General features: G+C 37.4%; 1 protein-coding gene across 2 annotated transcripts; it reads left to right on the forward strand.

The window, feature by feature from the left end:
- Positions 1–288: 288 nt before the first annotated feature.
- On the forward strand, positions 289–25,941 carry OLFM3 (olfactomedin 3). Of its 2 annotated transcripts, XM_077824395.1 has the most exons (7): positions 289–434; positions 822–833; positions 5,502–5,637; positions 9,612–9,767; positions 13,035–13,254; positions 23,848–23,954; positions 25,264–25,941. In XM_077824395.1, the coding sequence occupies exons 1-7, from the start codon at positions 289–291 to the stop codon at positions 25,939–25,941; spliced, it is 1,455 nt and encodes a 484-aa protein (XP_077680521.1). The 2 variants fall into 2 exon arrangements, with proteins under 2 accessions (XP_077680521.1, XP_077680522.1); XM_077824396.1 differs by lacking the exon at positions 822–833 and having other exon boundaries at positions 289–417; positions 5,491–5,637.
- The last annotated feature ends 1,588 nt before the right edge of the window (positions 25,942–27,529 follow it).

Genomic DNA, 27,529 nt, shown 5'->3' on the forward strand with positions numbered 1-27,529 from the left:
ACACACACACACACATACACACACACACACCATGAAAGCCGTAATAATTATTGGCATCTAAAGAATGGCTTAGTGGTCAGTAGAAGACAGTCTGTTGAAGTATCTGTTGGTAAGATTAGAAGAACAGAGGCTGGGGGAGGCTGTGTGTGGGTTTTAATGGATGATTAAATCTGGGGAGGTTGATCTCCTTTCATGCTGTGGATGTTGAGTGCTGCAGTCACGCCTCTCACTGCCAGCTGACACTAGGATGATAATCAGTCACTATGAAAACTCATTAACTCCACAGCAATGAGTCCTCCACTGCTCAAGCTTGGTGCTGTTCTCAGTACCATGGCAATGATCTCTAACTGGATGTCCCAAACTCTCCCATCTCTGGTAGGACTAAATACCACCAGACTATCCACTTCAGATACTCTAGTAAGTAGCTCTGATGTGTTATAAGCCATCTTCATGCTGAACTGATATTTTAAGGGACCACAAATGCTATGGTTTAAGTTGCCTTTTTGTAAATCTCTCTTAAAGCTATTAATCTTTATGCTGTAACTGACTGCATGCTTCTGTCTGGACACTTCAAACTGCACAGCATTTGTGAGGATGCTACAGACTTACTATACAAGAGAAACTTTTTGAAAAATAGCCTCATTAAGTATTTAAGAACAAATGGCTTCATTTTTTTAGTATGAAATGTTTAAAATATCTAAGAAAATACTTGTTTCTTTAGCTTAGATTTGTTTCCATATTTATTGTTCCAGAAAATATATACTGATGTATTATAGAATAAGATAACTGAAAAGAAACCTACAGTCTATCTTACTCTGTAGCATTGCCACAGAGTTTCTTTTCTTAATTTGCAGAACAGTCAAGCAAAGGAATGTCTTTTAAAAAGAAAAGAAAATAGGTACTTTTCAGTTTGGCCACAGGACTCTTATGCAGGCTGATTAGGAAATAATGGAGATGATGAATTATTAGTTAGGTTAGTTAAAATCTTCCAGTACTTGTATTTGATGTTCATATGTCAGTAAATTTTAACACAACATACAGTAGTCTCTGTTTACGTAGAACTAAAGAAAAAAAGTGTTATTAACGCTTTCTCTGAATTTCTACATGTAATCTAAAAATTAGATTCATATTTCAATCGGACAGGTGAACTCAAGGACCTTTACAGTAGCATTTGTAGAAGAGCAAATGGAGTTGGAACAAAATGTATTCTACCAAATATTTGAGAAATCCTATCTGTGTAATTTCAGTGTAAATGAAATCAGAGTAGAACAGCTTACTATTCTCAGAACTGAATTTCAGTTGTAGCTAAAAGTGATTAATTAACTGATCAATATTTAATTATCTGATTGTATGTGGGTAGGAAAAAATATTGCATACAAAGTTTTTAATACTGTTACTTTTAAATTCATTGTATTGTTAGCCTAAAGAAATGAGTTTTTGTTTTAGTACAACACCATGTTATGGGGGAATGGGGAAATCCTGAATTTTTCTTAAAATTTTCACACTGAACTATATGGGGCATGTCTCTAATTCCTACCGACACCCACAAGTCAGATGGGTTCCTTCATCCAAGTATACATTTGTGCTTGACTAGTTGACGGGGAGACACACACACACACACACACACATTTATTTGCAGGATCAGATCCTGAGCTAGTGTAAATTGACATCTCCCTTGACTTCAGTGAAGTTCTGTAGATTTTAAACCCACTGAGGCTCTGGACCATATCATGTATGCATTGTCATTATTTTTAACAACACTGCTTGCTCTTATTAAGATGGAGCAACCATGCTTGTTTCATGCTTTAGTGAGCTGTGAGGTAATAGAAGTGTCAGTGAAGCTAGCACACAGGGATAAAAGCCTTATATCCAAAGCAGAACAGCCTTGTAACATTCATAGGTGGAAAAAAATCATATTCTGTAGCATATCATAGTCAAGAGAATTTCTTCTGCTTTTTCCATCTTGTTATCCATCTTCTTATTTCTATGGCATGTAATTTCTAAAATGCGGCATTATGAGATAAGGCCCTATATGCCGTGAATTCAGTACTAACCCTTGACACCTGCGCATATATTGCCAACATATCTTCAGAAATCCACCAACATACATTCATGAGCAATCGGCAGTTCAAACTGAATCTTGTTATGTATAAAACTTTCCACACAAAATTTGAAAAATTGTACATTTTATACAAGAGAGACAGGAACAAAAACTCCTCATCTCCTGTATATTTAATGACTTCTTTTCACCTGAGCTGAAAAAGACTATTATAAAAGGGGAAAGATAGGACCAAATTATCTGCTGGAATAACTGTTGAAGTCAGTGGAGTTATACCAGAAGAAAATCTGGCCCACAATGTTTATACACAACTAGTCATAGGAATTATATGTATTTCAATGACATGCATTTGCCCAGACAGTGGTGACAATGAACACAGCTATAATATTCTTATTGAAATATCTGGTAGTGTAAAGGAAAAAGAAACCTTTTGGACCTGAGTACTGGAATTCTATAGCACAGCTGCCTTTATTCCAAGATAACATGAAATATTAGCTTTTGCAGGGGCTCCTTTCTCTTTTCATAAGATTGTTAAGAACTAACATGAATATTTTTGTTTCTCCTCTTTGAGGCTTGGTTATTTCTTTTCTCATCCGCTTACTAAGACCTGTCAGTGGTAAGCCTGCATTTGGGGTTTGGATTTAACATCTTTCATAAGATGTTGATGCCTTCTAGCGCCTTCTCTGGGAAGCAGAGCAACTTCTGCTGGAGGGTGGGATTAAATGAGAAAGAACAAAAAAATAATAAAATAAAAGCGCAGGTGTGTGTAAAAATCACACTCACGGTCACAGAGATAGATAGATAGATAGATACTTCCATCCATACCCTCTCATGACAGCAATTTCTTTCCTACTGAATGAAAGAATCCTGGAAAAACAGAATACAGTAAAGCAATGGAGCCTAAATGTAGAGTAATATATCATCATTCATGTAAGCATGGATAAACAATCACAATGCACTTCTAGTATGTGCCTGAGGGTTTCTCATTGTGAGATATACATCACAAGTGTAGAACAAAAAGAACAGGAGTACTTGTGGCACCTTAGAGACTAGCCAATTTATTCATTTATTTAATCTCTAAGGTGCCACAAGTACTCCTGTTCTTTTTGTGGATACAGACTAATACGCCTGCTACTCTGAAAAGTGTAGAACACTTCATTTTTAAAAAATCGAATGGCAAATGGTTTTATGATTGTACAAGTGTCTCTTCATCTAACACCACATTGTAAGGAAATTTGTCCCTGGGTAAACATGCTTTTTGTCAGGAAATGAGATTGAAATGTGTGGTTTCAGCAGAACATATACAGCACTGTTTGGACAATACAACCCGAATTACATCCTTTTTACTATAGACTGGGCATGATTCTGGTGTCTCATCATTTTACACTGGTGAAACTTCATTAACATGAATGGAGTAACTCCTGAGTTATACCAGTATCAGCTCACAATTAAGCTCAAAGATTGCAGTGTATCTGTACATTAGGGGTAAGAATTCCTGTTCCTCAGAAGGGATAGGAGCTAACATTGGGTTCTACAGATAGTCCTAAACTTTGACATAAACTTGGTTTCAGTACTGCTACATGACATCAATATCTGGGTATGAGGACTATGGAAAATCATAGAAGCCACCAACCTAAAATTAGCTAACATTGTAAGGGTTAACTGCTTTGACAAGCATAAATTGTTCAAGCTTACAATTTTACTTGCTATTCAAAACCAATTTAAATTGTCCCTGCAGCTGTAATTTTGTTTAGATTTTATTGTTCACCATCTCTGTTCAACTAGATTCCCTGTGCCCTAAAAAAATAAAGGTTAGAAGAACATCATAAAACTGGCATGATTTAGCAATGAACCTTAGATAAGTCTTTCTAGCAAACCCTAAAGCAAGTTCAGCTGTCCTCCATTTACCATCCCTTTAAATTATAGGCTTTTATTTTCCTAGCAAAACAGGGGAATATTACAGTTTTGATCTTTCAATTAACTCTACAGAAGGAGAGGTCACTGCTTTCTTCAGTGACCCCAGCAGAAATCCTTTGGAAGAAAAGAGGTGGTTCTCTTCTCTTGCATTAAGATGACATGCAGAGAAGAATCACCAGGGAATACTCTTTCACCTTTTATTCTAAACTCATTCTAGAGAGATACTGTATCTGCCCTGTAGTGATGAACTATGCAATAGCTGACTGTACTTAGGCCAGTAAGCATCAATATTAATGCTTGCCAGTTTTAATAATTACTGTTTGCACTGATGTTAACTCAGTTTTTATAATATAACTGGTGGCTCACATACACTGTGCCAAAATGAAATTATTCTGGTGGCAGCCATTAGCCTCTGAGCTTTGAAATCAAGTAGCCAAAATTGTATATGTTAGATATAAAAAGAAGAATGCATAATTTTATCTTGACTAGTCATCTCTAAAACCAATACTCAAGAACATTAATTCTATTAACAGATTTAATTCTATCATCTGAAATTCCTTCATCGTCAAGATTCTTTTATTTCCTTCTTTCATCTTGACCTCTGTAAATTTCTGTACATCTTATTAAATGCATGTCAACCAACTCTTTCAATCATCTTTCAAAGATTTAGGGAAACTGGCAGATAGAGCTTGGGGATGTTGGTCACCACTGAAAAAAAAACCATAAAAGACTAGGAGAATTTTTGAGTTTTACCATGACTGCTGAAAGCAGAATGTGCTAGGAATTTCCAGCATACATTACAGTCTTAATGACTAAATTTGTTCCCTTTCATCTAAACTAAACAGATTCTTTGCTGTACTTCCCTGAGGCTTCTCTGTTGCTGTTGGTGTTTATAGCTATGTAACTGCAAGGCTGTTTTTGGTGTACTGCACCTTTAAAAGTAAAGTGAGCCCTCTCTAACATGTTTTTAGGCCTGAGAGTTGGTCAGCATGGATGCTGTTACTGTGCTTTCTCATGGGGACTTTATATTTGTTCCTTTCTATCTTGTTATTTTCTTTCAAATAAAAGTCATCCAGTAAGAAAGGACATATTTGTTCTTTGTTCATGGAAAACTATAACACCCTATCCACAAAGAATGAAATCAATGAACTTGTGTTGAATCATAAGTAGAAAACTGTTCTCATCCAGACTGAATATGATGATAATTAAGCAGGGCTGTCAAATATTTCTAAATAACTATTAACAAGGAGTCAGGTATAATGGAAAACTTTGGAAAAATGCAAAATTATCAATCATCCATTAAGGGGGTAATAAAAGATAATTAAAAGGAAGATCATTGTGAACACATATGGTATGTAACTGTGCAAGCATATTTTCTTAAGTTTAATTCGTGTGTGTGTGTCTGTCTACATAGAGATATTTTGTTTTAAAGAATTTGAAAAACCAAAAAGTCATTCATGAATATCAGCTATTTCACTCCCTTTGCATTTGTTATTATTGTTTTATTACTATAGACTCAAATTAGCCCCAAAGAAGGATGGCAAGTGTATAGTTCAGCCCAAGACCCAGATGGCCGATGCATTTGTACTGTAGTTGCACCAGAACAAAATTTATGTTCAAGAGACGCCAAAAGCAGACAACTTAGACAACTGCTAGAGAAGGTAAGTCTCCCAAATGTATTCCTTCTTTTTGTCCACCAAGACTTCCATAGTAATCTGCTCCTTTCCCTCTTTAAAATAATAAATACAGCATTCAATGATTACCTATCAATGTTATTTCTCTATTTCCCCTTCCCAGTTTTCCACCACTAACCACACTTCATCTGGTTTCTTTACAACACAGCTCTGCTGACCTGAGTCATTGATCCAGCAGCTTAATGCTGCATTTTCTCTCATTTCTGCCTCCCAGATTTCTTTCTTTAAGAGAACCAAGTAAATGCCATATTGCTGAAGATGGGATCAGCAAAGATTACCGTGCTGAGCCTTCTAAGCATAAAAGGGAGGTTGTTGGCAGGGTATCCTTCATAATGTAATGTATAGTAAATGCAATGAGATGTGTAATGTATATAAAGGAAGATGGTTTCTGTGTAACTTTGGAGCTGTGATGTACCCTGCATCCATTCACACCCCTCCCCACATTTGAGCTTGAACAGCTCATCTTAGAGATGCTGTATGTCAAACAAAGATACCTGAGTGACAAAGTTTGGAGTCTAACTGAGTTTTTGGGAAGCCAAGTGGAAAGAGGTCTCGGAGGGAATCCCAACAGGAGCTACACCAGCAGCTGGAACAAAAGACTAGGATCAAACCCAAGAAAAGTTTAGAGAACTGCTGTCAAACCTACACTAACACTATGTCTACACTCTGGACATTACAGTGGGACAGCTGTACCACTTCAGCTGTGCTGCTGTAAGGTCTCACATGTAGCCACTCTTTGCCAGCAAGAGAGAGCTCTCCTGCCGTCATAATTAAACCACTCCCAACAAGTGATGTTAGCTATGTTGGCAGAAGAACCTCTCCTGCTGACACAGTGCTGTCCACACCAGCACTTTTGTCTGTGCAACTTATGTCGGTCAGGGGTGTGGACTTCATTCTCCAGAGCTTTTACTCTGGCATGTTTCTCAAACATTAAAATACTCATAAATAAGGTTTTTAAACTTTTCTTTTTCTTTTTGAAGTCCAAGCACCAACCCTCTCACAACTAGCCCTTTGATAATTTGGGGTCTTCTATATGGAGGCTTAAGCTCTACAAATTATTTTTTTTCACTAGGTGATGGCAAATGTGGGTACAAACAATCATTTTACTACATCAATAAAGCCACATATTGCTGTTTATTACAGTTTCTGTGGGAAAGTGGCTTCTGGCAAAGTGAAACATTTCAAGTTTTATCATAGCTCTGAAAGGATTTATTTTGTTGGCTTCAGTGATTAGAAAGAACATAAAAGAAGACAAAAATATGGATTTATTCCATTAACAGTACTTTCTAACAAAAATGTATGTGGCTAATTATTGCTAGTTAATCTACACTGCTATCAACACTATTTTTAAGGTATTTTTAACGAGGTGGTAGGTTAAGTAAAATCAAACTGTATCAGATCCACAATACGTTACAGGATTGTAATAACCAGATGCAGTATGATACAGTCGTCATCACAATGGGGTGCCAACTGAAACTATGGATAACACCTCAAAGGTTATATATGTTAGTGTACGGAAGGAATATCACCCTTTTCTCCCACCTCCATTAAACTGGCTGGACAAAAGCGGTTTTGCCTGAGCAAGTTGTGAGTAAGATCTTTAAGATTGGGCCTAATATTTTCTAGTGGTACTTCCCCCTCCCCCATTTACTGTGCATGAGTTAAAGTTAATTTTGGCATAAAATTATTGCACATGCAAAACTCTCTGAAAAAACAACAACAAAATGTTCTACTTCAGCTTCATGTCTGGAAATGTGTCACCTCTTCCCACATTTTTTGTCTGATTTTTATAAAGTTAACACTGATGAAAGATACATAAAGTACACACAACTTAAAGGTGTCCTTGTCTTAAAGATGGGAATGGGCTGTCTTTTGTTCTACATATGCTCAGTCAGTTACTTGAAACTCATTTCTTTTAATCTTTCAGTGATTTTTTTCTATTAATGATTTACAGTTGAATAGATGTATTTTATTTCTACTGATAAAACTATAAACAATCACATATCCTACAGTCTGGCCACCTGTTACATTGCTGAATTTTATAATAAAATCTCAAATGTAATGTTTTGCTTTCCACCCTACTAAATACATACTAGCAATTAAAATAATGATTTCCACAGCAAACAACAAAAACTTCTCCAACTCTCAACCCATCCTCTCCTCAAATGGCTGGAGGAAAAGTGCCTTGCAGCATATCCTGAAGGATAACAGATCTGGAAGTGATTTCCAAAGCTCATGATCATGAAGGATATCCTGCCAGCAACCTCCCTTTTATACTAAGAAGGGTCAGCACGGTAATCTTTGCTGATCCCATCTTCAGCAATATGGCATTGAAAGAGGCAAGTAGGATAGTCCAAGTCATTTAGAGCTTAACAGCCTTTAACCTGCTAAGTGAGCACTCTGGCCCTGATCCAACAAAGCATTTGAGCATATGCCTAACTGTAAGCACAAGTCCAATGGGACTGTTCACATGCTTAAAACTGAGCCCATGCTTAAGAGCTTTGCTGGATTGAAATCTGTTGTAGAGGCATCTAAGAATGCCTCTACAATAGATAGAGAATCCATGGACGAGGACCCCCTTGTATTAGGCACAGTACAAACCACAGAACAAAAAGACAGTCCCGGCTCCAAAGAAGTTACAGTCTAAGGAATGTACTAATAGTAATAATGTTGGTGTCAATTTAATAAATCTTATTATCTGTATCAGAGTTAGGAAATATTTCTGAAGCATGCATAGGTAACTTTGAGTAAAGATATTTATAGTTAAAGTAGGCCTCGATGTATAACGAAAAAAGTTCAAAGCTTTTTTAACACACACTAGCATTTTACAGGCTCAATCCTGCTTCTGTTGAAGTCAGCTGGTATTTTGCCATTAACTTCAATGGGAGCAGGATCAAGCCCTAAGATATGGTATTTTGCTGACTTACCAAAAACAGTGGCGTAGTCCTCCTGAAAATTTAAAAATCTAGTTTGAGTAAATGTCACTCTCAAGCCCAAGCCCATGTTTTTCCAAAGCACTGACATTTAAACTAGTGCATCACTAGAGTGTAAAATATTGGCTCTTCAAAGCTTGTATTCATATTTATCAAAAGCCCAAGTTGTACATATCTCTTAAAGGAGACCCACTGGCCCTGCTCCTGATCTCTCTTGCAGTGATTTCACACTCAAGTAACTTCACTGACTTCTGTAGAATTATTCCTGATTTTCATTTATGTGAAGGATCAGAATCATGCCCATTCTCTTTAATAGAGTAGTACAATGTTCCGGGCAAAATGATTGCTTCTAAGAGCCACATGCTGTATACAGAGCACTTGAAAAAATTCAGCAAGTGCTGCATTATATAGTACAAACTCTGTCTGGGTGGCAGCATGCATTTCATTTGCTAAGTATAAGTTCAGATCCTTGATGAAGCTTGACAAATTTAAATTCAAGATCAAAACTTTACCCCATTCTTCCTCCACACACCCCAAATCTTCTATAAATTGGATTAAGTAGTGAAGTGGCATGGAGTTATAAGTTAACTCAGGTCAATATCCCATTTTCCTGAGTTATTGAATACTTACATTCTTTTGTTCGGGAATGTTGAATCCCAAACCTCCTTTATGATTCCTTGCCCTGAACAGTTCTTCCCCTTGCTGAATTGTCACAAAACTCAGTGCACAGTTTTCTTTTTAAGGTATTATACGACGGGTAAAGACATTGGGCCAAATCCCTCTAATTTATAGTGGAACAATCCCATTTATTTCAGTGGGATTACATGTGTGACCAAGGCCAAACTGCGGCCCACTTTCTGTATCGTTGTACAGTTATGAATTCAAAGCTCCACTGAGGTAAACAATGGCTAACAATTCAAGCATTGACAGAGGCATGACATTTTATCATTTGACATTTACCTACACATACAAGAAAAACAGAGTGCAGCCAGTGTTCTTCTTTAACAGGTTCAGAATATGTCCCAATCTATTGAAGTTTTAAACCTACGGACGCAGAGGGATTTCCAGTATGTTTTAAAAATGGAAACACAAATGAAAGGGCTGAAGGCTAAGTTTCGGCAAATTGAAGATGATCGGAAGACATTAATGACAAAGCATTTTCAAGTAAGTTTTATTTTAATAATAATTTTGAAAGCCTGCTGCAAGCTATGCACTAAAAAGCAATGCATGAACTGCTAAGATCTCAGCTTGAAAAGCTTATACAAAAGCAATGTTGAAAAGGAACCACAATATAACCTCTTTTATTATGATAATCACTTTATTCAGTTTAACTGTAATAAGGAGTGACCATTAATTATTAAGACGTTAGAGAAATGTCAGTATAAACAGAATCCTATTTTACTGTGTCAATGTGCAGTTCATATTGAGAGATTTATATGCAGTCAAGCACTGGTGATAAATGAGGAAGCCAGGGAATTAATAGCAAATGACCAGAGGGTTTTGTACTTTTACAGTTGTCTGACATTTCGTAGAACTGAAAAGAAGAAAGATCATAATGAGTGAAGTTATTGTAATTGGTACTTAATAGCATTAAGATCTAAAAGTTTCTGATTAGAGATGGGGGGAGTTAGTTATTCGGGGTGTTCCCCCTCCCCTCTCTAATCCACATGTGCTATAAGAAAAAATGTCCATGTTAAATTTCCTAGTAATTTTTCACTGAACAAAAACTTTAGCCACCCTATCTGCTATGAAGTCTAGTTGCTAGAGGTTAGAAATGGCTATTGTCTATTCTTAGGAAGCCATCTGGACTATACTAAGGAGACAATGTTACAGACATATAGTATTGCAGGTACTGGGCCCTAATGAGGGAGAGTTTTGAGTGTGCAAGGAATGCAAGATAGGGTCCATTAAATATATCCCAAGGATGCACATTTTATTCTGTCTTTTGGAGGTGCTCATGATAGCTGAAACATGAAAGCATAGGCTTAAATTTTCAAAAGGAGTGGCACCTGAGTGGCATCTGCTTGTTCAGAGGTACTGAGCACTGAACAGCTCTCGTTGGTTTCAGTAATTAATTATACTAATAACCATACTCTCCAAGTGATCTCTTACTTATTATTCTCAGTTTAGCTGAAAGTCTGAGTATAATTCTGCTCAGCCAGTTTCAGCTTCATGAAAGTTTTCACCTTTACCCCTTGTAATGTTATTTGCCATAACACCACATTGTGTTGTGCCATTATATATTTTGTATTATTGTTATTTTTTTTTCCAGAGGAACAAAATACCAGAATTTGAAGGTCCAATTTGGCTGTCAAAGGCAGCAACCTGTTGTACTATTCCAACCTTTTAAATATTCGATATTTGTATTGGCTGGACATTCAGCTTCAGTTTGACAGTTTGCCAGGAGACTAAAACAGACAGACAGACAGACAGACAATCAAATTAAAGAGTAATTGAAATGTCAAAATAATACTGTCTTTCGGAATTTTGACTGACTAAAATTTTGGTACTGTACGTCATTCCTGAGACACAAAAAATTGTCAGTTTGCCTGTCCTTGATACCCCCACATTTCTCCTATTAATACTGGTGGGAGTTATGTGGCAAATCAAAGGAGAAATAAGCTCAAAAATGGTGCAATTTCCTGCTTTTATTGCAATGTGAATTCATTCTTGTAATAATAGATTTAAGAGGTGTCTAAGTAGTATCAATAAAATCAAAAGAATCATTATAGTTACAGTGATCACAAAATCTTCACTTCCTTTAGTGACGTGATAAGATGCTCCAACTAAGAAGTTAATTTAAAAATGAAATACCAAAGGTAGTACAGTTCTGTAATTCTACCCATTGAAATTTCTTAGGGCTTGATCCTGTTCTCACTGAAATCAGTCACAGTGCTCCTATTTACTTCAATGGATGCAAAACTGGGCTCACACATTAAAATCTTTGGGGCAGAGAAAGTTTTTAATGTGTGTTTTAAATTGCTGTAAGTTTATGTTGCTGTATGCATAGTTTTCAATAATAATAAAATAAACTCTCCACTCACTCCTCAATGTCTCTGTTGCCTTTGACAGTGTCACCGATCCACTTTCTCTTGCTTGGGCTTCCATTACACTCTTCCCTGATTTCCTTTCTACAGTTAACAGATGATGCTGAAGTAATCAGCCCTCTCTTCTGTCTTGTGATGTTCTCCAGGATTCTAACCTTGGTCTCCTCATTTTTCCCCTTTATGCTTTCCCCCGGGTGATCTCATCTGCTCCCAAGACCTCTGTTATCTCTGTTCTGGCAACTGTCAAACCTATATCTCCATCACTTTTTCTCCCTTTTCTGTCCAGGCTTGCATCTCCTCCTCTCTCTCTCTCTCTCTCTCATGGAAGTCCTGCTGTTTCCTTAAATTATCAATGGAATTATAAAACATCTACATGTACATCATCTGAAAAGGATAAACCCACTTCCATAAAAGAAAAATCTCTAATCTGCAAGGATTCTTTCAGGGTATCTACATGTTAGTGGCTGAACAAGAGCCAGTTGCCGTAATGTATTAAGATTTATTTTAACAAACTCCCTGGCAAAAGATATTAAGTGCATTACAGTTATAGGACAAGTGATAAATAGCCATTATGGATTAGAAATAGCTAAAAGACAAACATTCAATAAATGGGGATAAATGGTCGATTTTCAACATGGCAAAAGTTTAAGTAGGGGTTGTCTGGGAAAGAGAAAGAATGATGAGGTTGCAAAATTTGCAGATGACATACAATTATTTAAGTTAGTTAAAGCTAGAGAAGAATTTGAGGAAGTTCAGAGGCATCTAACAAAACTAGTTGATTGGGCAGTGAAAAATCACTAAAGACAAATGCACATTGGCCAATATAATTTGAATTTCTCATATAATTGTTGGGATCTAAATTTAACTCTAACCACTTAGGGGAAAGAAAGACCTAGACATTACTGTGAACAGATCCATGAAAATGTCTGCTCAGAGTGCAGTGGCAGTCAAAAAAAGTAAATAAAATATTAATATTTATACAAATTAAATAGAAAATCAGTGACAATATAATGTCACTGTTTCAGTGCTGTATCCTCACCTAGAACTGTGGGTCAGTCCTGGTCACCTTTTCTCCAGAAAAATATAGTCAACAGGAGTTTTGTATCACGTGCAGGGAAAGACGGGTCTCAGGAGATTTGTTTCCAATCTTTTAAAAATGAATTTTGTACTTTCAGTAGAAATTGAATATTCTCTTATACATTTTATCCAACACATACTGTTGAATTTGCTAGACTTTCATGATACACTAGTAATGGATCTGAAACTAAAATCAATAAGAATATTAAAGTCATTTTATTAATCAGTTCAAAATATTATATTAAAGAGTGTTAGGGGACTGAACTCCTTTAATCTGCTCTAATGCCCAGTTGACTGCTTTTTGCAGGAGTTGAAGGAAAAGATGGATGAGCTGTTACCATTGATCCCAGTTCTGGAACAGTATAAAATGGATGCCAAGTTAATCACCCAGTTCAAGGAGGAAATTAGGAATCTGTCTGCAGTTCTCACCGGGATTCAGGAAGAAATTGGTGCCTATGACTATGAAGAACTACACCAGAGGGTGCTCAGTTTAGAAACCAGACTTCGAGACTGCATGAAAAAACTCAGTAAGTTAACCATTACATGGCATATTTTGTCCCTAGGTTATATATTTTAGAGCTTTGATGTAGAAACATAAAATCCTCTATTTTTCAGCTCTTTGACACACTGGAACAGATTCTGATGTCTGTTACACTAATGTGTATTAAGAGTGACTTCACTGAAGTCAACTGTTATGTTACTCTAGATTTCCACCAGTATTATTTAAATTATTTAAATTCAAAATCTGACCCATTTTTAACAGAAAGAGTTAAGATGCAGAATTATAAGGGATGGCAACTTGGAAATCCTAGGGACGGGGGGTCTTAGGATTGAATTGCTCATGAGCTTGTTAATGGGATGCAAAGATTGTTTCCTCTCTCACACTAGTTGTAACATAACTCAGGCCAGGATTGCCATCCAGGTGCTTTTTGGTGGCCAATGTGATATATGTTGGCGGTGTCTGTCCAACGTCCAATGGAGAGATATCCACATGACAAAAACCATCATCAAAATTTAAATCTTGGTTTGAAGTTTACAAATGGCCAGTTCAGAAAATGACCTCTCAGACTGTATTACCTTTGGGCCTCTAGTACTAATAGGTTAGGTGTGATCCACTGATGAGCAGCATAATGAAATTAGCACTGTTATCAGCTACTTTAGCGGAAATAAGGTATTGGTGACAGCACAGCTTTGTGTTTGTTTCTAGCAATGCCATAACCTTCCTGTGTGACTTTGGGAAAGTCTCAGTTTTGGATGCCCAGTCGTTGGCTTCAGTGGGTGCTTAGGGAAATTAGGGACTAGTTGTCTAATATTGGGCACCCAAAATTAGAGGCCTTTTTTGCAAATGTCATCCTGAACAGGGGATAATTAATTCTTCTCTACCTCAGAGGCATGTTCTGAGGATTTAAAGGCTCTAGCCTGCTCCAATTAAAGTAACTGACAAAACACTTTGAGATAGTTGGCTGGAAGGTACTGTTTAGGAGCCAAGAATTATTATTTATTGAAAGTCTTTGCCTTCCACTTCTCTCAGTCTGACCCCTTTTATGAGAACTAACAATTCACTATGAAAAAACATTAAACACTTAAAAATAGAACTCAGGCTTATGATAGGTTTCTCAATTATCAAATCTTGGGTGTGGACTTTTATAGGCGGTGGGTGGCAACTGAAATATGAAAGAGGTGCTGCCTATTATAGAAGATGTACATTTTTGACGTAATGGAAAAAGACAGAAAAAGTCATCTAGACTGGGTTAACCTCTTCAATTATTTATTTTCAGCTTCTTCTTTTTACACTGGATTAGCACATCTGTGATGGGCAAAAATACATGAAAGATTTCCTCAGACAGAAATCTCTTATGAGCTAATTCTCCCCCTCAATACATACACATAATAGCATGTTATTACACTGACAGAACATGTACATGTGCAGTCAAGGGAAAACAGATGCTTTGCTATGCAGCGGCAAGCAAGAAATTTGGTTGAAATAGCGACTTGTCTTGATAGTTAATGTTCTGAAGCAATATTAAGGAGAAAAAATTGGCATTCCATATTTTTCAGTCATCTTGTTTTCATTTTTTTGTGGTGAATCTCTGTAACATAAATCAATGAATTGATTGCACAATGGGAGATATTCTGAATATCAGAATCATCCTTGTTATAGTTATGTAGTCTTTCCTACAGGTTCCTCCCACACCTTTTACTTTCCTTCTAATTATTTTCCTAGGTCAAATCCCTTCTCTTAACTCTCTTCCCATGAGTTCTTCCCTAACATACAATTCTTCCTTTCTTTCTTGACCAATAAAGAAGTCTCTGGGGCCGAACTTTTTTTTTTTTTTTGTATTGGCAATTGAAGGGAAAGAAGTTCTATCAAATAAAAGTAGCAAATACACACACCATCACCACATTGAACTAAAAATCATACCCTACTGCTAGTATCTGTATGCAAGTTGGATGAAACTGCACTACAGGATCAGAAAGCCCCCTCTTATCTGTGCGTGCGCATTCTCTCTCTCTGTCTCTCAGAAATTCATCTCCAGATTGATTCTGAATCCAAACTCTGCAACTCAGTTATCTCCCTATATAGATACAATTGTATGATTTCCCCAGGGCTCCTTTTCCCTCTGCTTACTGCCAGGATCCCATGTCTTTCTCTGTTTTTAGGGTTCTTTCTTGTTTTCCTCTCCACCTCCCTGGACCTATGTCTCTGCAGCGCTCTTCCTTCTTTAGCCATGTAACAATCACATATTCTCCTAGTCCACAGGCAACTACATTTTGAGCCTCAATAGTATGATGATGCCAGACAATAACACTAGTAAGGCTTTACCATCTAATGTTTTCATATTAGGGCCTATGGTGTGCCTGCATGCTTAAGGAGTTTAAAGGGGGTTTCTGGCTAACTACTGAAAGGATTTCAGCCTTCTTAAATCCTAATGCAGAATTGTCTTTGCTCCAATGGGGGTAATTCTCAGAGGTCCAGGTGCTCAGAAAAGGCTGAGAAAAGCATAGCACAGCTCAGGTGGCTTTTGAGCTCCCCTATTCCTGGACTGGCTGTGTTCCTGGCAAGTCCCCACATGCAAGTTAGAGCAGCCTGAAATCAGCTTAAAGTTAATCTTGCTGTATATAGCCCCAAGAGGCTGATACAGCATCTGGGGATCAGGGGGCAAAAGGAAACTCCAGCTATCGCCCATTTCACCCCAGTCGTGCCCATTGCACTGAAGGGCTATGCCTGCTCCACACCACTTGAGGATCCCTCTGCGCTTAGGACCAGAATCCTCTGGCAGTGTAGGACAGAACAGCAACACTGTACCCAGGATCTGGGCTTGAATCATTACAGAGTTTTTGTTGAATCTTGCAGTATAGCTATCTAACCAGCACGTGTAATGGCTTTTTTTCCCTCTTCTTTTCCCTAGCAGGTGTTTTCCAGTAATATAACTGTTATATTATGCATTATTTATACAGTTCTAGCCACTTAAAAGTAATTTTCCATCTGCACTGGCAACCCTTGCAACATTCATTAACATACAGTGAGCAGTCATTTCACTTTCACTGAGATTTAATGATTTCCACAGCCATTGTGAAGAGTGAAACTTGTTCCTTCTCCTTAGAATAGGAAAATGTCACTTTGCAGCAGTTGATAAATATAGCCTACATTTTCAGAAGTGTGCATGCAGTTTAGCATACGCATGACTTGTGTGCATACATTTTGTTGTCTGCGTAGAAAAGGCTGTGTGTGCTTGCATGCATTTGTGTGTGCAAATCCTCAGCTGGCACGCATGCAAGTCAGATACACACAAGAAAATGTAGGCCTTAATGTACTGCACATAATGTGCTGTACATAGGGACAATTTTTACTCTAGTAATACACTGCTTTCCTATGATTTATCACCTTCATTTAATCAGCTACTGTGCATTAACGCTATTTAGTAGTGACAGATTTTTAAAAATAAGATTAGTCTAGTAAATCAATATTCTCTCAGACAACAGTTGCCTATGAAATATGAAAGAAACTATTAGACTGGATACATGCTGGACTCATTTCCAGCTTCTTATACAGCAAGGTCAAGGGAAAATTTGACATTGATATTTTTGCTTGGGGCCAGGAAAGTGTGATACCATATTCAACAAAGAAATCCCATCATATTGATCACAAAAGAGATGGTAACATTGGCAAAGGATTCTTTTATTGATAATAGTGATTCTTTGTATGGTACAATTCCTGTAGATTCTGAGGAGCTTTGCAAACACTAAGCTGTACAGCCTTCTGTGAGGGAGGTAAGAATGATTATCCCCATTTTATAGATGAGGAAACCAAACAAAGAAGGTAAGTGACTACACCACAGATTACACAATGAGTCAGTGACAAAGCTCAAAATAGAACCAGGAATTTAAACTCCCAGTGGTAGGCTTTAACCACTAGACCATCATATTTCCCAGTTTGGGGCTAAGTAGGATAATAGATACATAAACTCTAAGTAAAGGGTGAGTTCAGTCTCTAGCTCTTCATTTTACAGTGTAGTCCCATAACAAATTTTATCCTAAGGAAGGATACAAAAGAAGTAAAGCATCTGGAAACTGCTTGTGCACACACTGAAAAGTGGACTCACTTCCCTCTACCCTGTTCATTACCCATAATAATTCAGGTCAGTGTTTAGTATCTAAATAAATACCTGAAACACTCTGCATATAAAAGCCCGATCGACTGTGTTTGAGACAGAAATGATCATTACAGTGGGATTGTTTTGTTTTGTGGTATATGGTATAACTTGTAATCTTCAGGGTAAACACTAGTCATCACAGAGATTGTGGGGATATATTAGCATTGGCTACCCACACCTATGTGTACCCTCAAAACAGCCACATGCTCAATGGTCTTCCCAGCCTCCCCCACATGTTCTAGTGACATACAGAATAGGTGCTGGCAATGTCTCATCACCCCATGGACAGTTCTGGAAGGCATTCTGCTTTTCAGGATTCCCTAGCATGCAGGGATAGTGCATCCGCGTATACACTCTTCATCCCATACCCTGATCCTCTTCTTAAACCAGCATAAATCATGACCAGCTGTACTGAAGTCTATGGAGTAACACTAGTACAAGAAGGGAATCAGGCCACAAACACCCATGAGATGGTGCACTGTACTCCTTATACAGTCACATTTAGTGAACAAACATTAAAAGGCTTGGCTGTTCAGTTAGGATAACCTTTGGGATTTTCAAATGCGCTCAGCATGGGCCTTGCTGTTTCCATTGAAATCAATTAAAGTTTTTCCAGTTGAAGCAGATTTAGACCAATACTCAGTGTTTTAGAAAAATCTCACCCTGAAAATCTGCTGTTATCTAAACCTATCTGGATATCTTTGTTCTGAAAAAAGTACTGCAAATCTATCAAACAAGCTCTCACAAGAATGTTCCAAAATTTTCTCTTCTTTGCTGGGATGGAAGTACATAAAACCTTCCTTTCTCACTATCATCTGGTATTTCTGCTTATGAGGAAACTGAAGGGCTGAGATGTAGTATAGTCAAAAGGTTATGTACCATGACAAGAGTTATTTCTACATTGTCACACTGTTCTTCTGACAGAAAAAAAGGAGCTTTTGGCCCTGAAAAATAATCTGTGGGCTGTTTACATTTCTTAGCCACTGCTACTATTGTAGAAAATTCACGTGGCAGATTGTTTCTTTGCTTCACTGATCTTTCCCAGCTATATTTCTGAATTCACAACTATATCACAAATAGACACAGGATAAATCTGTGATGCAAAATATCCTATATTATTATGGTATTACTATTAGTCACTTAAAAGATAGTAACAAGGTGTTTCCAACTAACACCAAGATTCAGTGAAACAATTAACATGCATGTCTAATATAGTTGTAGATGCTACTGTCTGCCATTCATTTCAGAGTTGATGAAAGGACATAGCAGGGGATAAAACAATGAGGAGTTTTCCATCATCTACTCTTTTGCCACCCTGCTGTCAGCATGTCTGCCTCCCAGGACTGTTTTTAGAATATTCACTTTCTATCTTGTTTCCAAAGGAAACAAGAAACCGACTATCCAGAAAACATCTAATGAATTGGATCAAGAGCTTTTCTTTTTTAATTTATTTTCACCTCAAGGGAAGGAGGGCCATGACATTTTCCCCATTTTGTTGTTTTTTACCAGCTCTTTATTTCCTTTCCTTTTTTAATCTGGTCACTTTCTAACTTAAAACAGGATCTAGAAATTTTACCAGCTGCTGTAGCTGAAACCCCTGTTTTGGCTTCAAGGGGTCCAATTAGACTTCCAATCAGAGAAGACCAGTGGGATCCATATACTGATCTACCCCATCCTGGGAGGGGGAATTTCAGTCATCTCTGCAGCACTTTTCCCATGGCCTGGACTCAAAGAACAGCATTGCAGAAAGCACTTCAGAAAGCCATGAGAAAGTTAATGCAGCCTGAGCCTGAACTAATCCTTCTGCAGCTCCCATCCACAGAAGGGAATTCTCCTTAAAGGCAGATTCTAAGGGCAGCTTCCACCTGCAAACTCCCTGGCAGTTTGGCTCCACAGATGCAGAAGGAAGAACTGATACAGGTGGCAGGCCCTGGCAGGTTTGATGGGTTCTGGGACAGAACCGCTGCCCATTGCACAAAGCAGCAATCTGTATCCCACTCCCCTCTCCACAGAATAATTCCAGGAAAATTCTACTAGGGGAAACTCTTGGAGTTTTCCTTTCTCAGAGCCCCTGCCTGTGGAAGAGGCCATGTGTTTTTTTGTTAGTTTGTTTTTTTACATCAGTCAGCTACAGTATATAACATGACAGAGTAGTGTTTTATTTTCTGTTAAAAAGATGATCTTCTAAATGTAACCCAGACATGCCATGTCACTGACATTTTATGGGACTGATTCTGCATCTTCAGTTCATTAATATCACCATTCCCTCACAAACAACGTTCGCATTCAAGAACAATTCCCATGCAGCCAAATGGACAGTTATGGGAGTTTGCACTGAAGATGAGAATGAGCTGGGATTAGATCATCACAATTTACAGTAAAGTAGATAAAAAAGTACCTGTTTCCATTTTTTGCTCAGAATGGAAAATTGGAACTACTTGTAACCATGTAACAAAACTAATCTTGCTTCATTTATGAATTGTTAAAAGGCTTCATATCAAAACAGTTCTCTTTCTGCAGACATCCCTGTAGAATGCTGCACCACAGTTGGACAAATAGGGGAAAGTTAAAGTTAATATTTAATATTATTTTAACATTAAATTTATAAATAACATTTCATTCTTTAATAACTTGTTATAAAGAATGCCATGAAATGCCTTAGGAATAAATTAGTCCATAATAATTAACAACATTTCAATAAAAACAACTAATGTTTTAGCACAGTGGGCTTGGCACTTTACAATGTATACAAATACAGATTGCCTTAAGGTCCAATCCTGCAAAATCTTTACAGCTCCATTGTTACATGTATGCAAATGTGTTTGCAGGATCAGATTCCACAAGACAGACATGGAGAAAATGATGAGACCTAGGTACAATATTTCCCAGAGAAGAGGGGCAGCTTACTTTTTCATTGTTTTAAATTCTGTTAATCAGATTCTCTTTTCTTCTGATGTGCCACTCGTCAAAAAGGCATTGCACGTGATTTAGTGTTTGTGTGATTCATGGAAGTGAAATGAGGAGATGGGGCTTATATTTTGTCAATTAATTTCCTCCTCTGGTCTCACAATTTGTTTCCGCCCAATCAGAGAGCCCAGAGCCTCACTCTGTTTCCATGATCAGAACTTGGCAGGTCAGCTGATTTGTGGCACTCTCAGAGTAATTTTCAACCATGAAGGTTATACGCAGTAACCCTAAGTAGTTCTAAATAGTACAAACTGATCCATCAAGATCACTGCTCAAGTTGAGATGTGCTTTGGGGCCTCCATTGTCATTCTGTCATTCCTTCTGAATTCAAATTACTCATTGGTGCACATTGGATACTGATGTTGTGCGTGAACAAAATTCTGACTGCCCTTTGCCTGCATCAGCCTTATGCAAAAATGGGAGTTTTATTTTCTGTTTTCCTCTGCACACTATCACTCTATAACATCACCTCCCACACACAAAGCAATATTGTTGATAAGAGTGACCAGACTTTTCAAATGAAAACTGAAGATACCTTTCTAAGTGTTGCCACAAATGAGGGATGTATGCATACATGCAACTGGGGGGAATCTGTTGAGATTTGAAAGGAGGGCAGGACTGAAGGCACATATCACTGCACTCCATGAGTGAAAGTCTCAGCTGGGAAGAGGTTGTGCCAAGATAACTTGTTCTAAGGGATGTAGAAGGACTGGGGACATTAGTGATTGAGGTGGGCGTTGATTGCTCCTCCTATCTCCCTCCAAATCACAGAGGGGAATAGTCCAGTCTACATTGTGCACTGGGTATGAGAGCAATTACATTAGGAAGCCAACAGACCCACAATGCACCACTGGGGGCCATATCAGAAACTTCTGCACTGGATTCAAAGTTACCTTTAAAGTGGAGATGGGATGTGGTGGGTATAAGATGTGTTAGCCTTAGTTAGTTCTAAATAGCACAAACTGATTCCTCAAGCTCCCCATGCACAGAGACAGAAGCTTTGGGGCTTCTGTTACCAATAAAAAGGAAAGGGAAAGCCAGAAACTGCAATAGAGAGAGAGGAACAAGTGGAGGCAACATATTCTTTGTTGAGGGGATGTCCCCACTGGATTATATGAAATCAGAGTTTTGTCTCTTTTTAAATTCATCCCTCTTCTTCTTTGATTAACCCACCATGGGTTTTGAAAGATAATTATCCAACAGTTATTTTGTAAATTCTAGAGCTAAATTTCAGGGCTAATTTTTTATACTTCTGTATCTTCCTGAATTAAATTTTCCATTTTCTTTTTAAAATATCCTTTGTTTTAGAACTCCAAATTTTTCTAAAATCGAAAGCGTGTATTTTAATTCTAATTTTAAACACAGTACTTGAATGATACTAATTATGTACCCAGCAAATTCTTACATTATTCAGTTTGTATTTTTTCCATTAGTTAAAAAAACAGCAAGTAAATGTTAATTAGTTGCGGTGACTAATTTCATTCTAATTTCTTTCAGTGCTCTGTATGTTTTCCACTAATTTGATTCTTAAATCATAATTGTTTTAGTACTTTCCAAACGGTTTCTGACTTCACCACATATATATACTTCACAAAATGAGTTTGCTGACATGTCATCTTAAATGAGGGTAAAACTTGGCCTGACTGGGATATATTAGTCAACTCCCCACAATGGAGATTTGCAAATCATACCAGAATGGAAGCATTCGGGCCATGTGTGACACTGGTAGCAGTTCTGTAAAAAAAAGTCCTTGGAGAGCTAGTTAATTAAATACTATAAGCAACTGGGGGGAACTAGCAACTAGCTCTCTTTTAAGAGGGCCTTAACAGTAAAAACACAACCTGTGCTGTTCATGAAATCCTCAGTATGTACTTAGGTTATGTTAATTTGTGTTATAACCCATTTTCCTAGCCTGGGATTGAATTGCTTTTGGTGATAACTCAGAAACTACCTGAACAATAGCCCCATTATAACTGTCTGAAATAGGAACATACAATACAGTGCATTCTGTGTCTGTTACATAAATTAAAAATGAAATCATGATGTAACCTGCTCCTTTGAATGATATACCTTAGCTTCTAAAGGGCTATATTCTCTTTGTCTCTTACCTTTTCTGACTAGATTGTGTCATGTGCAATAGCAGTTATATCAGAATGAATTATATATATCTAAAATACTTTTTTTAAAACAATCATGAAATGTTTCAATATTTACATTCAGCTGGAATATAATATTTTTCCAAACTGCCAAGGTCACTTATTCATCTACACCATTCTGTGATATTAAGTTTTTGGCAATATAAATTTAGAATAAATTCCCTGTGAGCTTTGTTGGTAATAGGCATGTTATTAATGTCCCCTAAAATATAGATTTTTGGATTATCTGGAAGGTCAGCATTCAAGATCATATTGACTCTCATTATTTCCTCCCAGACAGCCTAACAAGGGACAGCATGGTGGATTACATGTCCATTGATGCGCAGACAATTCCAGAATAATTCGCATATTTACTTTCTTCATTTATGGTGTTTTTTGCTGATTACTTTGCCCATAAGCCTATGGTGGTTTTACACATTCGAGTCTATCTATGGTATATTGGAGTTAATTATATTATAACTTGGATTATTATTCCAGATGTACCTATGGAGTTGAGTTGATCGTGTGGGGAGAAATTAGAAAATAATGAGCTGTGCATTAAGTCTCATAAACTGAGAGCAGGGATGAGTCAGGTCTTTCTGTAGGGGCACATGGATGGGACTTTAGATCTGCCATTTTCAGTTCTCTAAGAATGAAATCCACTCCACTTGCCTGAATCTTGAGTTGCACACGGTATTGGGGAGACTATAACAATGGAATTAACTCACATCAGTAGGCACTAATACCAGTAACATTTGCAGGATAGAGCTGTTAGTGCTTAGACAATTCATTCCAAGACAGCAGGAGCTCAAAACATAGCTTCTTTTGTAATCTTCACCGAGATGTAAAATTGAATATAATTTTGAAAAAAGTCAATTCAAAATCTTTAAATTTATGAATATTTGGATTATGCAATACTGGGAATCTACATTAGAATTTTTTAATTTCCCTTTTCTCTTTCTGATGTGTCAAGTTGTTAATGAAGGGATAGATTTCTCAAATTCATTTGGAGGCAACACTAGCTTCTGGCTTTTCTGAGTGTGGTGGGGGAGATATTTTAATATATTGTATCTTATTTTGTTTAAACCCAGAAGGTATAAAAGTGTTTCAGAATCTTTATTAACTTTTCTAAAAAATCCCTGTCTCCTTTTTCAATGGAGAAAATGTAAACTACCCGTCTTCATACACTAAGGATGAAGAGTCATTTTCAACCAGCAACCCCATACATCCTGAAATCATTCTGTGGTTTATAGCAATTAGTCTTGTTCCCTAGACAGCTCTTTGACATCATTCAGAATATGGTCAGGTTATATTTAAATTGTTTGTGGCTTTCATAAGAGTACATTTGTTTTTCTAATTTCAGCATGTGGCAAATTGATGAAAATTACGGGCCCCATTACAGTCAAGACCTCTGGAACCCGATTTGGAGCCTGGATGACAGATCCTTTAGCATCAGAAAAGAATAACCGAGTACGTTGGGGCATTGAATATCTTTCTGTTCTTCTGATATTTTATTTGCATTTTTAATCTTTACAAGGACATATTTTCCCTACATGAGATTTTCCCAGTTAGCATTTATTTCTCGTATTCCCTGCATTTTCATATCCTATATTTTGAAGTTATTCAGGGAAAAAAAGGTTAAACCATCCTCCTTAAAAAAATAATTCAACCGTATTACATATTTTCATTAGTTTTAAACTGCTTGTTTCAGGGAGGATGCATACTAGTCTGTATTCTGTATACAAATACACATTATTTTCCTTCTTTTCATTATATTTTTTTCAATAACCATCTTCTACGGACCCAATCCTGTAAACAGTTATTCATGAGTAACTTTACTCATGTGGGTAATCTCACTGATGTCAATGAGCTTCCTACATGTGTATACTAATGCATATGCTTGCAGAGTTAAGCCCTCAATGTGGTTTATCCAGGTCTTTACCTGATAAGGCCAATACTAAAAAATCAATGCACTTGAGTTTGCTTGATTTCAGTCACAGCTAGTTTGAAATAAGGCACGTATGTGTCACAAAAATTAACAAAATTTCATCTTGGGGGGAATTTTCCAAATTTTCAGCAAAAAGAAAATTTGTGTTTGTTTTTATTTTATTGTTTTATTTCTTTTACTTTCTCTTCCCTCCCCCCTTAGCAGGGGTAAAAGGGGGGAAAGGTGGGGAGTGAAATAAAGGAATAAGGTGTGGAAGATAAAATGGGAGAGAAAGGTGATGGGGAACCAAAAAGTGGAAAAAAATCGGTAAGATACCAAAAAAACCCCAAAAAACACATTTTCATGGAAAATTCTCATTCCTGAAAATATGCCATTTTTCAACAAGTAAAGTTTCAACTGAAAAATTCCAACCAGTTCTAATTCTGGGTGTGACTCAAAGGTTCGAGTCACACTCAACTTTCCTTCCATCTTTGGGATTTTCACAATCTGGGCACATCATTAATAACACAAATGACCCCTTGAGCCAGAGGCCCAAGCTATTAGAACACTCTAAAAGCAAACTTCTCTGACGCTGGCAGATGTTGTTGTGAAAGCAGCCTCAGAGAGGCTATTGAGTAGGTTCTGATCCAAAACGATAGTGTTACTAATGTCGTTGCAACAGAATAAATATACAAACACATCTTGCACTTCTGTAGGTTTTATGAGCAAGTCTAGTAACTTACAATGCCACAGGATTTCTGGAACATTTTTTAAAATGTACTCAGTATACAGCATGATCAGCCAAGGATTCTATTTCAGTAGTTCACAGCCTATTCTTTATTTTTCTTTCAGGTCTGGTACATGGACAGTTATACTAACAATAAAATTGTCCGTGAATACAAATCAATCACAGACTTTGTCAGTGGGGCTGAATCAAGAACATACAATCTTCCTTTCAAATGGGCAGGAACCAATCATGTTGTCTACAATGGCTCCCTCTATTTCAACAAGTATCAGAGTAACATAATCATCAAATACAGCTTTGACGCAGGACGGGTGCTTGCACAGCGTAGCCTGGAATATGCTGGCTTTCACAATGTGTACCCCTACACTTGGGGCGGCTTCTCAGATATTGACCTGATGGCAGATGAAATTGGGCTGTGGGCCGTATATGCTACCAACCAGAATGCAGGCAACATTGTTATCAGCCAGCTAAACCAGGATACGTTAGAAGTGATGAAGAGCTGGAGTACAGGCTATCCAAAAAGAAGTGCTGGGGAATCCTTCATGATCTGTGGAACTTTGTATGTTACCAACTCACATTTAACAGGAGCCAAGGTCTACTATTCTTATTCCACAAAAACCTCAACTTATGAGTATACAGACATTCCGTTCCATAATCAGTACTTTCATATATCCATGCTTGACTACAATGCAAGAGATAGAGCTCTCTATGCCTGGAACAATGGACATCAGGTCCTGTTCAATGTCACCCTTTTCCACATCATTAAGACCGAAGATGACACATAAACTTGTCTCTCCCCCTTAAACCCCCACCCCCCGGCACACACGCACACTTCAAAAGTGTCATTTGTGATAAACTCTAAAACATCCTTCTGGATTTCTTTTTATTTAAGTTCTTTTTCATTAAAAAACAAAAGCATTTTCTACTGTGCAATGTGTTCCAAATATGGCTGAGCCTGTCAAAAATGACCGGTTGGAAATACAAGCATCCTAACTCTTGAAAAAACAAGGCCTGCCATGACCTTGTCATGAAAAGCACTAAAGAGGGTTTAAATGGCTAAAGACAGTTTTAAAAAGATTATGATCTGCCTTATATTAGAGTCAGAGACTAATGGTGGCTTAAATGCATGAATGTCTTTTTTTTACCTTATGTTTTTTTTGACTCTGTCTATTGCTCAACATCAGGAAATATTTTGGTAGCAATCTGAAGCATAATGCACATTATTATTATTTATTCCAAGAGAAAGATTTTAGGGATTTGATTTACTTTGAAAAAATGTATATGATTCATTTTGCCATCACACAATTTCTGATGCGGTGCTGTACAGTACGTTTTGAACTCACTTGCAGTTTATCGATGATATGTATTTCTACATTGTAACCACCATTGTGCAATTGTATCTCTTCACTTCCGTGAAAGTAAACTAAGTACTATTTTTTATAAAATATATTGAAGTTTAATCACAGTTCTAAACATGGGTCAATTTAAAATTTTATCAAACACATGACAGCGGGTCCCCCTACTTTTCGCTGGTAGATCACGCACACACACTTGGGGTATGCTAGCAAATCAGCACTATCAGCCTACATCCTCTTGTGCCAGTCTCTGTTGCCACCATCAATTGCCTTGCTCATTTTCTCTCCCACACCATTTTCTACCTTTCCTTCCTCCCAATCATTTTCTTTTTGATGTATTTTTTCACTCTCTAATTTTGGGTGTTATTTTGCTCTCATGTTTTGTAGCTCTCCCTATCGTAACAGAAAGCTACATGTTGCTTTCTGTGATCTGTCTATGGGTTCCTCCTTGGAAGCAGGCTCTCAAGGTTTACATGAATACTGAAGGATAAGAGGAGAGATACTTAGGACTGTATATGGGCTGCTGCCTCAGCCTGCACTCCTATATGTATGAACTGCCCCTCTGGCTGGCTGTAACAGAGGCCACTGTAGAAACAGGGATGGAAGGGAGGTGGCTTTCCTGGATCTACCAACCTCATTACCTACAATAAGAGGAGCACATTTCCACTGAGGGAAGGCTTATCTGGACATATAGCAGCTCAAAAAAAAAAAAGAGCGGCAAAGTGGTCAGGCATGACATCTGGTATCCATCATGATAGTTGATGTCTACTGATTTAAATGGGAAATGTAGTGCATGGCGAAACAAACTGCAACCGATATTTTGCAAAAATAGATATTGATAGATAGACTGAAATAGTATTGCTGCCTCTGGTCAAAAATGGATTCTCTTGAACGCAAGTTTTTTTGTGCAATCTGTGAGTTTTACCAATATTACCAGTTTCAAAACTGTGAGGGTGGGATGGGGTTGTTTGTGGAGGATTTATTTACTTATTTTTGCAACTGACATGGTAGAAAAGGA

This window comes from Eretmochelys imbricata, chromosome 8 (genome assembly GCF_965152235.1).
Source record: "Eretmochelys imbricata isolate rEreImb1 chromosome 8, rEreImb1.hap1, whole genome shotgun sequence".
In the NCBI taxonomy this organism is placed as follows: Eukaryota; Metazoa; Chordata; order Testudines; family Cheloniidae; genus Eretmochelys; species Eretmochelys imbricata.

Excerpts from the sequence above, each read along its gene's own strand:
- OLFM3 (XM_077824395.1), top strand. The coding sequence starts at position 289 with ATGAGTCCTCCACTGCTCAAGCTTGGTGCTGTTCTCAGTACCATGGCA. Across the intron at positions 5,638-9,611 it reads TTAGACAACTGCTAGAGAAG|GTTCAGAATATGTCCCAATC; the intron begins GTAAGTCTCCCA and ends CTTCTTTAACAG. Across the intron at positions 13,255-23,847 it reads AGACTGCATGAAAAAACTCA|CATGTGGCAAATTGATGAAA; the intron begins GTAAGTTAACCA and ends TTCTAATTTCAG.